The sequence below is a fragment of the Phaethon aethereus genome (assembly GCF_964289735.1).
Source record: "Phaethon aethereus genome assembly, chromosome: 1".
NCBI classification, from domain to species: Eukaryota; Metazoa; Chordata; class Aves; order Phaethontiformes; family Phaethontidae; genus Phaethon; species Phaethon aethereus.
The window spans coordinates 76,444,224-76,461,216 of NC_138575.1; the positions used below are offsets into that span (position 1 = coordinate 76,444,224).

A 16,993-nucleotide genomic window follows, 5' to 3' on the forward strand; every position below is an offset into this window, starting at 1 on the left:
GAAATAAAGTCAGCAGCTGCACCATCTCCATTAGTGGTGACGATGTGAGTGTGAGACAGTTCTTCTCCCTCAGATCCTGGGGTGGAGACTGTGAAGCCATCTCTTAGCAAAGCTAGCTTTTGACTCCTAAACCAAATCTTTTTCCTACTAAGAGGGAATAAATTGGAACCAAACTCTGATATTTTTACAGACTTTCCTTGTAGAAGATAACCACCCCTTAGGTCCACGCTTCATTTATTGATGAATAGTTCATTTTAATCCTTTCCCCATCAAATGTCTCAACAGCTCAGTAACACCTACCACAGATGAAACAAGTTGTCTTTAGTATTTCCTCCTTCTTCTGCTTTTCACTCCTGAGATCAGCAAATGTATCAATGATGACTCCAAAGATTAGGTTTAGAACAATAATTATGACAATGAAGTAAAACAGAAGATCGTAAACAACTCGCGCAGCAAACAAGGGCTCCTGAAACAATAATAAGGTTGCAATAAGATATAAAAATAGCACACCTCTAAAATATTAAACAACATTTTCACATTAGCTCAAGCAAAGCTACGCACTTTTCTTTTCATGTGCCAAATTCTGCTAGCCTGACTCACAGAAATAGAGAGCGACTACCTATGTGACTAAGCAAAGAAGATTTGGCTTCATGTGCTCTCATCGCTCTTGGACTCCTGTTGTCCTTTACGTTGTTTCACGCAGCACGAAGAAGAGACTAGCTTGTACTGGATGCACCGTAGATGCATTAGTGTAGTGCTCACTTGAATACAATTACCTTGCCAGTACAAAAACAGTTACTAGTACCCACTGAAAGCAATGATAGCTCTTCTTAATACTACCTTCTGGCACACAGGGATACGCTTACGATAAGTCTTTGTGGAATATTCCAGGCTAACGCCAAGTCTTCACACCGAACAACTGGAAACCAGGGGAGCGTGCCTGTGTGATGCCAAGGCCAGGTTACTATACCCTGTGCCCAAGCAGGGCATGTTACTGATTTTAGCAGGGTGCTAATGCAGTCGTATGGCTGGTAAGCTGGCTCAGAGCAGGCAGACCAAGCTCCTTTCTTTCGGGAATGCAACATGCACATGCACGCACACATACACACATGCGTGCACACACACATAAAGTGCTCATATTCCCCATTTGAACACACTCTTGTTTTTACATCGTAGCTACTTTCCTTCTTAAAGGTTGGACTGGACTCCCACTGACACCTCTAAAAATAGAAAAGTTGTTCTGTGGCGAACAGGAGACAATGCTCAGTGCAAGGAGGAGGAACACAAAACCCAAGTCCTTTGCTTCACCATGATATTGAGTTGGAAATCACTGATTTTCTCAGTTTTCCACACATTCATTGGGATAATAGTGCTACCCTTTGTGAAGTGCTTTAACGTAGTTAGCGTTAAATAACCGCTAAGTGTCAAGGGTAATTTTCAAAATCTATAAGTGTTTACAGACTTTATGGGGATGGACTATGGTTCCTGTAGAACCTCTCAGTCTATGATATAGGACCTAGATTCCTACTACCAGCACAAGAAGCTCTTCCATCCAGATCTGAGTTATTCATCTCTGGACTCTTGCAAGCCCTGTTGAGATCCTACTTGTAAATTTAATCCTGTGTTCTGGTGTGGGTCACCAAGCAAAGTGCTGCTAGGTTGTCTTGATTTAGAATGTTCTTTTTGAACTTAAAAAAAAATATGCATAAAACCACACAAATATTATGAGTAGTCCTTAAATGAAGTGAATTTTGGAGGAAACTTCTGGAAGGGGACAAAGACCACGATATATGAAATTCTGTTTTGACTTCAATGCTAGTTGAGTACAAGTAAACAATAGGACCTATTCCAGATGCCATGCTGAATTTCAGCTAAAAATACACCTTATGTACTACAGTGGAGGGTCTTGACATATACTCATCAATCAATCCCTTTCAAAAGTTTGCATTTATAATTCCTCATGTAATAGAAGAGTGATCTGGTCCAGCAACACTTCTTAGCAGTGCTTGGAAGGTTACAATACGCTTTTCAGATGGCGTAAACTACAACCTAGAGTTACTTTATTCCAAGTATCATCATCACACCAAGCTTAGCTCTTCCCATTAAATATTCCATCTGGGATGTAAAAATTACATGGATAAATCAACTGTGTGACGTTAAAGCAGACTACATACAAATACTGTCTATAACCTCCAAAAACTGACTTTGGCATTCATGAGATGCACAGGGAGTAATGCATTTCTTCAGCCAAAACACTTACATCTTTGGAAGGCTTTCTGAGCACGTCTCCCACACCACCACCATTTCGCAGGCCTTGGTTTAGTACGGTCACAATGCACATGAGCAGGGTGTCACAGGTCCTTTCTATTCCGTCCTCCTCCTCTTCACCTGCAAACAGGAGAGCAGCAGCTTTAGGAACCACCAATTCAGCTTCAAGCGATCACTCATCAAACAAAGCCACAATTCTGTATTATTAAAGCAACTGCCACACACATCTGCCTTGCATATTCTTCAACTAGAATTTCACTGATCATCCCTATCCATTTGCACATCACTGCTGGTGACACACTTAGGCACATCGGGCTTACTTAGCCTGGAGAGAGACAGAGAAAATCCCAAGCAGTTCTCCCACCAGTAACTCTGTTAATGACCCGGAGCTGCCACCTCTATGCACGGCAGTGCCCCTTTTCCTTGCAAGCACTCCCTCCGGTTTCAGCACGACTCCTTTTTCAGTGGGCCTCCTGTGCGCAGTTGACACATACAGGAGAAGCCATATAAACACAGAATTAGAAGCACATTTGTAAAAGGACCGCCTCCCTGTGAAATCATTCCTCTACCTACTCATGTACAAGCCAAGTCATGTTAGCATTTCAAATCATTACGGAGGGGCTGGCTTTTCTACAAGTAAATCTGGCCATGATCTTTCCACTTGCACACGTGCCCAAGCGCAGGTCTGATACACATTAAATGAAAGACTCTCTCTGACCTCAGCTTGAAAACTTGGATTCTATTCTTATCTCTGCTGCAGAGCTGCTGCGTGGTTTTGGCCGAGCCACAGAGGGTACTATTGTGCAGGAGATACTTGAACGTGCAGAGGAGCTGGGCTGGAACACCAGTCCCCGGGGGGACTTCGTCCGCCCCGGCCAGAATTCCTCCCACCACGCACTCACCCCCGCCATGCTGCGGCTGCATCAACAGGCGTCTTTTGAAGAGCCCTGCTTGAGTTGTTCCCTGTGTCCTGCTGGCTCGCACTGAAGGGTCAGGGCTGTGACTGCTGTTGCTCCTGCCTTCCCTTCTCTTTAGGGAGACGTTTGCTTAAGCACTTGGTTTGCTTCATGCACTTATTGTAACATAGTTTAATAAATAACAACATCCTGCTGTGATAGTTAACTGAAACAGCATATTTAACATCCCCAAACCACCACATCTGGGGCACTGAGATAGACTTTGATAAATTGAATTGACTGAAAGCACTCACATTACAGACAAGCAATTTGGATTTAAAACATGGGTTCCCAAATTGCGGTGCATGCATCACGATTGGTATTTGCAGAATGGAGCTGGTATCTGCTGCATTTGCCACAACTGCTTTTGCTACACAAGCAAATTAAATGAGAAAGAACTCCTGATTTAAGGAACTCTGAGTAAAAAGAAAAGCAAAAGCAGACATCAGGATAATCTTCCCTGTTAAGCTATACAGTCATTACAGACACTACTACCAGGAATAACTCCAGACTTTAAAAAAAAATGCTTAAATATTGAAACTGAAAGGTTTGAAACAATAAAACCTTTTTTTCTCTGTCACATCTGGAAATTTTTTACTAGCACTGTGATCTTAGTCATACCAATTCATCTCCTCTGCTTTTGTATGCTGCCTTTATTTCCTTCTTCCAAACGTTACTCCATCTATTTTTTTTTGAGCTAGTATCTGTGCCACAAGACAAATTAAAAACCTTTCTACAAGCTGCAGCTTCTATTTTATTTAGATAACTACAGAAGAAGATTTTCACTGCTCACAAGACCAGGGGCAGGTGCTGGAAATAGCAGATGGTCAGATCTTGGTGAACGGTGAGGATAAACCAGGGCTACAAACTGGACGCCACAACACCAGAGAGAATTATCTGCTAGAAACCCGACTTTGCAACTCTCCATGTCCACCAAGATGCAAATTCAGAGCAAGCCCATGCTTCAGAGAGATGCAAGATACTGCTCATCAGCTGACCGGCACATCTTACAACACAGAGAATCAGCATCCCGCATTGCACCCGAAAGAGCAAGCTCAGGTCGCTCTTTGCCAGAGAATCAGGCAGCAGACAGCCTGAAGTTGGCAGAAACCTCCAGTGCAGTAATGCAAGCAGTGGGGAGTGTGGAGACACCCGTGTGTCTACCCTACTTCCACTCCCAGACATGGAGAAATAAGAGCTACCTTCAACCCAGGAGCTGGATAACCCTACAGGCACATGTTCTGCCTCAGCTGCTTTGCCCTGGTGCTCAGCAGCACCCATAGTCCAGACTCAGCCCCTGTTGACAACAGGTGATGCTCACACTACCAAAAGGAGTGGATCTGTAGAGTGCAATGTTGCTAAGAATCCAATGTCGACACTAATTGAGGTTCAGGGGTTTTTATTTGCAACCAGCTCCAGCCTGATGAGCGGCCCATTAGTGGATAGACAGCATTAGGTAGGTATCTTCTGATTAAGTTTAATTCAAAGGTAATGCAGGTTAAGTACTAAGACCACTCCACAATGTTAATCACAGGGCAGTAAGCGGGATGACAGGAAGATGTACTTCAAAGATCCTCATCTGATGGCCCCCAGCTACCTGGCGTCTGGGCCTGATCTCCAACAGAAGCACAGGCACGGGAGACACATGAGTGTCCACGTGGGTCTCGCTGCACTTGCACAGAGCGGTACCAGAACTGGGAGTGGAAGGAGTCTTTGAAAATGTCCCCTTTCACAAACAGGCATCTGTGCACTTTTCTAGCACAGGTCTTTACGGGCTACAGAGCACAAAGAGCCACGTACTGCAGGGTGTGAAGTTCCTTTAAATGATTAAGTGCTTCACCAGGCAAAGACTTAAGTGATAGGGAAATGCCACTGGAGTGAAGAGTGAGAGACTCTGGGGGAGATGAGCCAAAATATTTTTATGCTGACAGCTCAGTGCAGCAGCGAGGAAGCAGGCTGTAGACAGGGGATGCTCCCTGAGCAGAGCAGACTGGCTCCCAAGTTAACTCCCTCACCAACATGAGCAACGCCTGAGCACGTGTTCAACCAGTGAAACTCAAGGCAGAAGCACGGTCTCACCAGAACAAATGATTAGCAGCGATCTGATCTGAAAAGTAACATATTTATGCCTCCACTCTGGACCTGAGGTGCCATTGAGAACATTTTATGTTTCCTACAGACAGCTGTGGACTTCTTCATGCTGCTACAGCATGAATCCCACCAAATCTTAGGCCTTTGCATTCCACCACACTCACACTTTCGCCAGAAAGGAGATCTGTCCCAGGAGAAGACAGAAGGCAGAGCAGTACTTTTTGACAGGTGATTCGTTGGCTAAGACGAGCAAAACTGTTCTTGCTGAATTTTTTTTTTAGTGTTACTGCATAAATTACACTTCTCCAAGATTAAGTGACAGCACACTTAGATGTTTTGTATAGCCCCCTTTCATTATTGTTTAATTTTAAAGAAACACTATCCAAACAATAAGCAATGTTAGATTTCTGTCGTTTAAAGAGCTTGGCAAAAGCCACACTGCGTCTCTTTTGACTGATTGATTACTCTTTGAATGCAGCAGCTTTGCCAATAGCTCTTAGACTGTTTTCTGTATCTAGTCAGACAGCTTCCCATGTTGTTTATGAGGCCTGTTTACACACCAGCTGGGGAGAAAAAGCCTAGTTTTATAGCCCTCTCTCTCCCTGAAACTCTTGATCCTAAAGACTCAAAAATTAGTAGTGGAAGAATAAAGCATGTGAAACAGCGTTATACTGGAACACAGGATAGGAAGGGACCACTTATATCCTCAGTTTCAGCCCCCAGCAACCACAGGCAACTGTGGCAGTAAATATTTGAAGCCTGTAGACCATCCACTGTGCACACAGCCACACTGCAGAGGCCACAACACACCAAACCAAACTGAACATCTGTCATGAAAGACCAACCACAACCGGATGATGCCACAGGAACTGAGTAGGAGAGATGGAGTAAGACCAACCATCAAAGGTCCCTGAAAGCAGTGCATCTGGCCAACAAAACTCCTGAGTGACCCTGTAACCTCAAACTACAGAAGAGGGCAAAGCACTCTGCCAGTTTGATCTAGGAAAAATTCCTTCCTGACCCAATATCTGGTAACTGGTATCTGGTAACTGCCCCAGCAGTCCTTTTATTTTAACTGAGCATATTTGAAGTTGACAGGGTCCTCCAGACATATAGATCAGATTCATAATGTGGGTATCAAAGTAAACCCAGGTGGACTCATCTGCTGAACCACAGCAATTAAGCTCTTCACTTGTCACAAGCACGAAGCAACACAACTCACCTATCGCAAGCAAGGCTTGCAACAGTCCGCATTTCCTCGCACTTGCCACAAGCTGAGGACGCACAGACGGACTGCTGCCCGCGCTTAGCTGAGCCACAGTAACTCGTTAAGACACAGTAACTTGATCCTGGATCTGGGCTCTTAGGTCTTCTGGCTACACTACAACCTTGGCCTAGAAGCATGCAAAAAGGATAGGCAAAAGCTTGCTGATACATGCTACGCCATTAACACCAACCCTAAACGTGGCCCTGAATGGATCGAATAGCGGTTCACCGCGTGCAGGTGAGGATGCTGCAGGTAAGGAGCAAGCTGCTTCTCTCAGCAAAGCCAGTTAGAAAGAAGCAACCTGTACGCTCACGCCTAATGACTCAGCAAGCTCTTGCAATAACAATCAGTGCAACTGGAAATCAGGTGTGGGAAGCACTCGCATTAAAGGCAAGTCGCCAACTAAGCCCCACGCCCTGCGGAAGCTGAGCACTTCTGACTTAACAGCAATGATCATCACTCTTCACACTAGCAAAAGCATCCCAAATAATAATAACACCACACAAATCCCTCAGTTCTAACTGACCATCAGTTTGGGGGAACTTTTGTACTAACCTGGGTTGATAATTGGGATGCTTGTGGAACAGTTCTCTTTTGCACAGGCTCCCATCATTGATGTGAGGGTTGTAGTGGGGACTTCACCTGTGGAAAAAGCAGGATATTGAAAAAAAGACAGATACTGTGGATTTGAAAAGTTGAGAAGAAAAAGCAGAACAAATTACACCACCAACTCCTCCTTCCTCAGTGTGCCTCAACAGCTCAAAGCAATCACAAGGACCAAAACACAGTTTTAGTTTTATATTTACTGTGTATCACAGCTATTCCCACTTCATCTCCTGAAATTAATGAATCTACATCAAATGCTGCTACTTCTGGTTAGAACAAAATACATTCAAAGCAAGAAACAACTGTCAGATATGAAAATAATGTCAGTTTTAAAACCATTAAATAAATTATTCACAAAAGCTGACAAGAAGGACACCAAGCTGACGTTCAGTTACCCTGAATGTAGTTAAGAGTTTTCAAGGATTATAACACAGTTTGGTACTCATTTGTAAATATGTATGGGTTTGTGTAAAACACTAATTTAACATTCCCAAAGTGGGTAAATGTGTACATCAGCTCGATTTTATCAAACCAACTTTATCTTGTGCATCTTCAACAATTTTCTGCATTTCAAATCAGAGCTACAAAAAGGTTTAGGAGGAAAAAAATGACGGCAAAATCATACAACCAAAGTAACAGTCTAAGACAATCTGTGTAACACAGAAAACATCCCCTCTGTCTTTCTCTTTGTGCTACTTTAAAAAGAAAAAAATTAAAGCACTTGTCTTGGGATGCATAACATTATATCGTCAGCATATTTTCTTGATGAGTTTTTGATCAGGAATGGCAACGTATAAAGCCAGCAAGAATATACCCACATCACAAAAATCTGCCAAGAACCCAACAGAAGAAACACAAACACACAGGAACTGCTGCACTGGACCAGACCAGTGCTGCGTGCAGCCTCGCATCTGTTCTTCTGAGATGGTCACAGTTACCTTTCAAAGTGAAACTTCACATTGTAAGTTCTGTCCCAAAAATGAATGGTAAGTCAAATACAAGCCAACCTAGCCCTTTCAAGATGATCAGTGGCAAAAAGAAAGGTGTGTTAAAGAAATCCACCAGGTTCCTTTTTTTTCATACCGCATCAAAACAGCTACATGAGTACATCACGCCCACGAGTCTCCAATGACCTTGTTTGCGTTGCTTTATTTTTCCTGAAATAACAAGGTTAGGAAAAGGCTGGCAAACGCTGAGTGCACACAGTCCGGGGTGGATCCCACTAGTTGCTCTGTGCTTGTGTACAGGTCTGAAGAGCTCAGCGTTTGGGAAAATCACGCCTCTGTGAACTTAATCACAAGCTATCCTCGGGTATTTCTATGCAGACAGTTACTTCTCTGCCCGTGCTCCCAGCAGGCTGCTTGGCAGCATATACAAAGATCTCCGCAGACCAAATCTGGCATTCTTCTAGCAAAGCAAGTTTGTAACTCTCTATCCATATCGGTAAAATCTCTCATTCCAGAAAACTGAAATCCTGGCCTTTTTAAAACTGGTTAAAAACCTCACAATGATTTTATTGAAGCCAGGATTATACACTAACAGTGATGTTTGTGAAATGCACACTGAATTTAAAAGATGCTCCAGAAGTGTGGACTCTGTAATAAATTTCTGCTCAATGAAGCTTAAAAAGTAATCAAATGAATACATCTACTAAACATGTTAAGATCACATGCCTCATGCACTAGGTAGAAATACTATAAGCTGCTTTTATGGTGGGATGAGAACCAAAAGAATCCACTTTGAGTTGCTCTTTCAAATGCTTAGAAATTGTAGAATATTCTTATTTTAATGTTAGCACGAGTACAAAAAGAAAACATAATAAATCAAATGTGAGTGTTAGATTTTAGTATTTCAAGAGATAAGCCTAGTCTAACACAAGCCTACACATTAAATTTTATCCAGGCAGTAATTGAGTCCTAAGGTATATGGAGTTAGTTCTGCTCCCACAGATACAAATTAAAAATTGAATTTCCTTAGATGAAAGTTAGGTTAGGCAGACAGAAAAGGTATATGTTGGAAGCAAATTATAATATAGAAAACAATACCTGCAACAGGGGACTTGATTTTCAACCTGTCGACCTCCATGATAAAGTCATCTTTCAAGAAGAGGAACCCAATGATGGAGAAGAGATAAACTAGGATGAGTGCTAGCACTGCAGTGAGGATAATGGAACGACCATTCCGGGTAACACTTTTTATCACATTTAGCAACGTCTCTTCTCTGTACACCAGATCAAACAGCTGGGAAAAGCATAGAGTAGAGAAAAAACAAATACAAATGAGGCAATATATAGATGCCACATGGGAAAACAATCTACTGAAACATACATCTAGCCATGTTCTAAATTCTCAGCGTCATAAACAGACAATTCACATGGATTTCAGTGGGAGCTGGGCATGCTTATAGGAGGAATTTAGCACAGAACTTTAAGACAGATCACAGCAAAATCCAAAGCTACTAAGTATACATTACATATGAGCCTGATCCAGACGTGGGTAACGGTTACCAACAAGATCCATTGTTTCCCCATGTTCAAAACCAGCCTAAATTAAAATTTAAAAAGTGTCTTTATACTATGGATCTACAGCTACAAATTAATTTTTCATGTTATCTCACATCTGATGAACATGCATGGGCTACAACTCAAAAATGCACTCATGTATGCAAGTAATTACATGTCTGTAAGCTGTTTCTTTGAGCTCATACCATCATTTAAAAGTCACTCACATGTACAAGGATTGGGGCCATCTCTTTTAGGACAAAGTTAAATTCATTTCACTGTTTGTATAAAACTAGAAACATCTATTCTTCTTTACCCTGCACCATATGCTTTCCTGGTATTTAACTTTAAAGAAAAGTATACATTAAGATAATGCTGCTTTAAATGTCAAAGGCCTGAAATAGCAATTAAATGTGCCAAGAATTTTTCAGGAACCTATAGCTTTTTTTCTCTTGCAATTCTATTGATGTTCTGTAGTGCTTTGGACTTTATCTATAATGTATGTATTTCCACTTCAAAACACACAGATTACAGATATAAAGTGACACACTATGATTTATCAAAACGGTCCACAGAAGAAGGTATTAGTCACAATTCACAAGATCTGAAATTCACAGCCTTGTGAAAGGATTAATAACAAAGGAAGGAAGAGGAAAGACAGTTATCATTCATTCTTTACAAGACAAAGCTTAAAATGAGGAAAAAAATATTAGAGTTTAGAATATTTGCACTACAAAGTGAACACCTGGAAGTAACTTGGGAACATGGACAATTATAACATCCACAAATCATGGACATCTGTCAACAGCCATCACTGAAAAATTAAGTACATAAAATGTGTCTTAAACTACTTGGCACTTTGGAAAGTATTTTAAGGTAGAGGTCTTCTTACTCATTGAGGAATAACAGGTAATTTGCTGTTCATTTTTTAAGCAGGAGAGTAACATCCATTTGAAAAGTGTTCTGCAGCTACAGCCACAAAATCTTGCCTCCTTTGAAATCTGCCCAAACTTTGAAGTTGACTTTAATGTCAAGATCTGGAAAACCTGACTTCAACAGGAGTTCTACCAAAGTTAAGGACTGAACTCCTGAAAATTTTCATGCGCTTAGCACACCTCTGTGAAACGTTGGGAGATCACCACTCTTCAGGAAGCTGAGAAAAATACAACAGGAAAGTGAACCCATGTAAATAGCCACGATTTAGTCAGTCTCCCTACAAGTTTCACATGCCTCAGTATAAAGCGAAAGGATTAGAAAACAAGTGCAGTGGAACACCTTTTACTGCTATTCAGCATGAAGGGAGCAGTTAGCTGAGTTTAGCATAATTCTGTATGATTCATTTTCATTGCACCTGTATCATATTATAAAAAGGCATTCCATCTGGGTAATGGCAACAAAAGAAAATGAAGTGGGATACATTTGAAGTGATGCATCTTCCTGCTACACCAGAGGCATGCCGTCCCTATTTCCCAAGTAATATATACATATATTTTTATTTTATTAGGGCTGCAAGATGAAGTGAGGAATGGGATCCTGTGGTATAAGTATGATGGACAACTCCTGTCCCAAAGAGATTATGACTGACACTAGATACAGGAACAATACACACAGAATATACATGTGCTGGGGAAGGGTGGGAGAAAGGAGTGGGCTGTATGATGATTGTCTGAAAAGAAATGAGCAAACTTTCAACTCTAAAAGTAAGTCCTAGCAGAAACAGGTTCTAATGAAAACAGCAGCTCCTAAGGGGCAGCAACACAACGGCATGCTAAAAATACAACATGATTTGGCTTGATTGTCAGGAAGAAATTGAAGACAGCTGCAAGGGTAACGGTATTTTCTATTTTTGCAAAGTTTTCCCCTCCACAGAAGCACATACTTACCAGGAAACTATAGAAGAACTCGTGCACGCAGAGGCCCAGCATGCAGACCAGGACATATGCTACGTGATAGAGAAAAGCCATGTCCATGATGACCGCTCTGTAGCCACGGGTGAAAGTTCCACGGTTCCCAACAAAGCTCACCAGAAACACTATTTTGTTACAAAGCTGTGGAGGAGTAACAAAGGCTAGGTTTATTCCATCAGGAAAAGTCCTGTTATTGTTTGCATTGCTGCAGTGTGCAGAAAGTGTAGACAGGTTGCTTTGACTAAATGTTCAACTTTTAGGTAGCTGGAGTCAGATGAAAGAAATGGAACTCCCAAGGGAAGTACACTGGGAACGAGCCCATGAGAGTAAGTGGCAGTACATCACCCCTCTAACGCTGCACTGTGCCTCATCACATTGTGATTTCCTTCTGTAACATCAGTGAGTAGGTAGGGCGGGATTAATGTCATAAGGCATTAAAAAAACAACTGGGGAGTGAATTCCTAACAATTTTGAGTTTAGACCCAAGACCATGTAAGATCAGCTGGGCATGCTACTACAAAGCGAACAACAGTAACACAACAGGAGGTGCGTGTGCGAGACCTACCATTTCTTTCAGATCATGTTTTTCAATATAAAATCCGTAAAGAAAAAGTAATACCGGGGGCATTTTTGAAGTATTTAAAGCAGCAGCATCAGATTCCCCGTTGCTCCTGAGCTTTGCCTGCACATGAACAGTGGTGCAGAAGTAAATATGAAAAGGGCTAACCTCATCCACTTGGTAGCCCAGCACAAGCAATGAGGACTCAACATGTTTTTTCTTTAACAAATTTGACACGAGCAAGTGCTGCTCACTTGCCGTTACCTTTGACTATATGTCTGGGTAGGTTTTGCCACAGAACTGGTGGCAAACAGCCCAATACTTTGCTGCCTGGTGCGCAGGTGAATTAAAGCTGTAACAGTCAGGCAGAAATCTAAACAGATGACTTTTAAGCATGACTGTATATCTTACCAAGCTCAGTAAACAGGCAAACTTACTCATGTCTAAGTTAATAGATCTGGAAAAGGGCCGAGAGAATTTTTAATTTTGAAAACTTTTTTCTTCTCAAAACCATATTTAAGCTCACAGAAACATCTCACAGATACGTGTCAATTTTGCTGAGCAGACTGGTAGAGAAAATTAGTCTTTTAACATGAGAAACTGTAAATTTGATTCCCCTTATTCAGCAATATTTCTTTACATTTCATATTGTTTTTATTTTTAAAATATTTGCATATGCACAAAACCAAAACATCTTTTTTTCTTTGCTTCCCACTTTGCTGATACTGCTGTTTGAGGATGACTGGAAATGATTTTTTTTTTTGGGGGGGTTAACCAGTGAGCCAGAAAAAGAAGTTCTTTGCACAGCTCTAACCAAGGGCTTTTTTTAATGGGAGACCCTTAATATCTCTGCTCCTGCTGAAAGGGAAATTCTGCTTGCTTTTTAAGTACTTACATTAGCAGCACCAAGAAGTATCAAGGTAGGACCGAGCCCTATAGTATATATAGACCTGAGAATAATGGACACCAAAAAGGGTCGAATGCCAACAGGCTTGGAGATGAAAAACAGCATTGCTGTACAAAACGCCACTGCTATCCAAAGGAGGAGTGAAAACAACGGAGAGAGCGTGCCTGTATAGAGAAGAAAGGGAGATTTGAGAAAGGCATCTTTGGAGACTCCATTTTTCACCAAGAAACAGATCCAAAAGATCAATTCCTTTGCCAATATAGCTAACAAAAAGCATGATTCATGCATCACAACTGCTGACCACAACTTGCCCTCATTGCGGCAAGAGCTGTTATTATCATAGCATTGTTGATTTTTTTCTTGCACAGGTAATAAGAAGAGCAGCTCATGAAATTGCCATTAAAATCCGAGGAGCGCTCAGAGATTAAACAGTTTACCCTTCTCCTGGAGCAAGCTACTAATCAGCTCCCTTCTGCAGGGATCATTAGGGCTCCTCCAGTCTAATTCCATGATTGCTAGGCTACAGAAATAGCCGGTCCTCAGCGCAGCGCAGCAAGTGGCACCGCGCCGCAGCCGCACGTTCCGATCCCCTGCCGCACCAGAGCACCTCGGTTTTAAGAAAAGCAGCTTTCCTCTGAACGGCTGCGGCCGTTCAGCGGCAGCCTCCGCCTCTGCACGGGAGCAAGGCACTCGCTGCGGTGGGGGGCAGCCGCGGGGACTTCGGCAGGAGCGGGCAGCATCTGCGCCGCCGCGAGCGGCTGAACAGCCGCGCCTGGCTCCTGGGGAGGTGGCGGGTCCCGCGTCCTGCAGAGCTCCTGCGGGCGTGCGAGCCGCGGCCTCCAGAGTCGGTCTCGTTGCCACTCTGCAAGATGCTGGCTCCAGGCTCTGCCCGAGTTTTGGGCGATGCCCCTGTTTTCCCTCTCTCCTCTGCTTAAAGCCCTGGAAACACACCATGTTGCTGCGATATAAAAAGCACATTCAGATCTCAGGGCACCGTCACACTTGCACACTGACTTCTATAGTTATCAGATGAACTGAGAGGTCAGTGACGGGGGACAAGGGAGTAGAAAATTTAGCTAGACTCACAATAGAAATCATGCTAACTCTTTGGCAACGGATACACAGCTGAGCAGCATCAGTGGGATCAGCAAACAAAGAGATGAGGCCCTAGCCTCAGCATTCAGATGGCATCCGAACTTTTCCAAAGTTCAGGAGTGTTTATATCCTTGGCAGGAGGTGAACCTGCTCGTTCTGTCAGAGGGCAGCTCTGTCAGATAGTTTCTTCGCCAACAAGATTTGGAAACTTTTAATGGATCCTAAAAAATAACTTCCAAGTGGATCTGAAAGGTGAGGCCAAAGCACTCAGAGTTTCTTTAACAAATTATTTTTCCTTCTTCCCTACTGCAAGTCAAACTATTTCACGTTGCAGGACCCACACTGGTAACGCGTGCAGACGTGCACGCCGGAGGCACGGAGTCCTCACGTGGAGCACAATTTTGCTTATGTCACATGATGTAAGAACTGCAGAAATCTCAAAGGCATCATTCTTGGGATGATTAGATCAGCCCAGGCACCTCAGACATCCACGTATGGGGGGATTTACACAAAGGTAAAGGGGAAAAATGGGAGACAATCATTTGTCTCGCATGGTTGTCAGATCAGGTTTTGGTGGAGGGGGAGGCTAGAAATAAGGAGGCTGCCGCGTGACCTGCTAATCCCATTTGGTCACACCTATTGCTTATTGCTCAGGAACTGCTTTTGCTTTTACAAGCAATAGGAACTGGAATCCTATCACTGAAGTCACTGGATTACTGGGGCCACTTAAACTAATACTATACAAATCTGCAGTTCAAAGTAAGTATTAATACCTACTGATGTGCAGACCAGAGGATTTCCACGAGTATAGATTAGCTAAAATTTAGTAGTTTAAAAGGTTTATTTCTAACTCTTTATTTCTTCTCTTATCCTGCCTGGGCTGTAACGCGGGTGCACGCCGAGTGACTCTTCAGTTTACAAACAGCAAAGCACCACGTACAACCGCTTCCCTTTTACACAGCACAGCCCTGCAAACTTTGCTTCGCGAGGCTGCGGAGATGCCCGTGCCGTGACCTGCAGAGACCACCCCGCAGGGCGAAAGGGCAGCGTGGTCTCCATGCCAATATACTTTAATCTGCTGCCTTTCTGTTGAGCCAGCCAACAGGAATGTTTGCTGGTGCCAACTCTGGTGTTTGTGAAAAGCACATGTATCTACTAGAAGCTGGACTGCTTCCACCAGCCCAGCTCACATGCCATCAGACAGAGGTGACTTTCAGTCACATTACTGACTGCACTGGACATGAATCAAAGACCCAGAGGTGAATGGCTCCACTCCCATTACCAGTATTCTGAACTATTTAGTCTCCTTTATCCCAATTAAGCTTGTTTTGGATTCAAAGAGGCCTCCCACTAGTCTGCTGCATTTATTTAATGAAATTTATTATTTGCCAGATTTCCTGTGACATGTGACGAAGCAGAGACAGAATCATAGATTCTAAACATATTTTTATATAATGCATTTATCCTCTGCAACAGTTATGTCCTTTTATCCCTATAAACAAAATAGTCAAAACCCAGCAAGCTGGTTTTCAAATTATTCTATTCCATATGTTTTTAAGACTCAAGTCATTCATATTGGTCAATTTTAAGGAATCTCAGTCCGTCTGCCACCGGGAATCCCTCTTTAGCTCAGAAGCTGTAACTGAATGTGTGCAGTAATACACTGCAATATGGCAATATTAAAAAAGAAAGGAAAAGAATTAGCTCAGATCATCTAGATGATCTTCAGTTCAGCAATTACTTTCTGTCCATTTTACTTCGCACTGCATGGGACATGTGACGCACAGAAGATCAACTACGACATTTCAGACAACATCTGGTACCTACTTAGAAGACGCTAAATGGCTTCTGCAGATATGAGCATACCTGAAGGTGCAGTTTTATGTAACTGTGTTAATTTAGAACTGAAAGCATCTAAAATTAAAAGGAAAAATAAAAAAAAACCTCCACTTGCCTTCATCTCCATCATCTCCAAACGGGTAGAAGAGAGCAACTGCTAAATTGATGAATACAGCAAGGTTGAAGGAAATGCTCCCCCAGAGAGAGATGTGTCTGGAGAACCAAAACAGGGGGGGATTATCTAGAAAAGGGAGAAGAGCAACAATTAATGAAATTAAAGCAGGCAGGAACTCAATCAGTAATGGCCTCAAGGGAATTAACAAAAATACAGATGAATGAAGAAAACTGCAGAAAATATTTTCTTTTTTAAATGAAAAAAAAAAAAAAAAGAAAGATCTTGCAGATCTTTTAAAATAGGCAAATATTAAACATAGGTTTTCCATAAAACATAGTTTCAAGCAGAGCTTTTAATCCAAAGATCCCAATACAGTTTATTATACATCAGGGTTTTGCCTCTGCTAAGTTTGTAGGACTGGATCTTCTGTGAAGGGGTCTTCTCACCTGCCTCTGTGCACGAAGTCAAGCAAGGAAATACATTTCAGCACTCTGCATCCCAGTCAACCAGAAGGCCCAGAACGGGTCATCCAAATGACTCATTTGGACCAAGTACACTGATGATGTTATTCAAAGAACACTGAAATAGGCAAGCTTGCAGAACGGTGGTATTTTCCCCACTTCTGTCAAACTAAATACATCTTGATCTGCTTTGGGGAGCAGGTAAAATTTGGTCTGACTGGGATTTGATTCTATGAAAGCTGACTGCTTCCTGCATGATCCTCAGACGTCCAAGGTCACCTGCTGATAAACAGCTCTGTACTCCAGCTTAAAAGGACTCAAACGAAACCAGGCTCTCCATATGTGAAGTGCTGTACAAATACACAGAAATAGTCTATAGCCCAAAGAACTTAAAACCTAGTTAGAAAAGACTAAAAAGGAA

The 16,993-nt window shown here is 42.4% G+C and overlaps 1 protein-coding gene across 4 annotated transcripts in view; it reads right to left on the reverse strand.

Annotated features, from left to right (window-relative positions):
- ITPR2 (inositol 1,4,5-trisphosphate receptor type 2) overlaps nucleotides 1–16,993 on the reverse strand; it is a 272,920-nt gene that overhangs the window by 25,058 nt on the left and 230,869 nt on the right. For all 4 annotated transcript variants that reach the window (XM_082011567.1, XM_082011566.1, XM_082011565.1 and 1 more), the window contains 7 exons: nucleotides 16,112–16,237; nucleotides 13,051–13,226; nucleotides 11,573–11,737; nucleotides 9,234–9,429; nucleotides 7,138–7,224; nucleotides 2,261–2,388; nucleotides 301–466 (listed from right to left, as the gene is read on the reverse strand). In XM_082011567.1, the coding sequence (XP_081867693.1) occupies nucleotides 301–466; nucleotides 2,261–2,388; nucleotides 7,138–7,224; nucleotides 9,234–9,429; nucleotides 11,573–11,737; nucleotides 13,051–13,226; nucleotides 16,112–16,237 (1,044 nt within the window). The remainder of the gene's footprint in view (nucleotides 1–300; nucleotides 467–2,260; nucleotides 2,389–7,137; nucleotides 7,225–9,233; nucleotides 9,430–11,572; nucleotides 11,738–13,050; nucleotides 13,227–16,111; nucleotides 16,238–16,993) is intronic.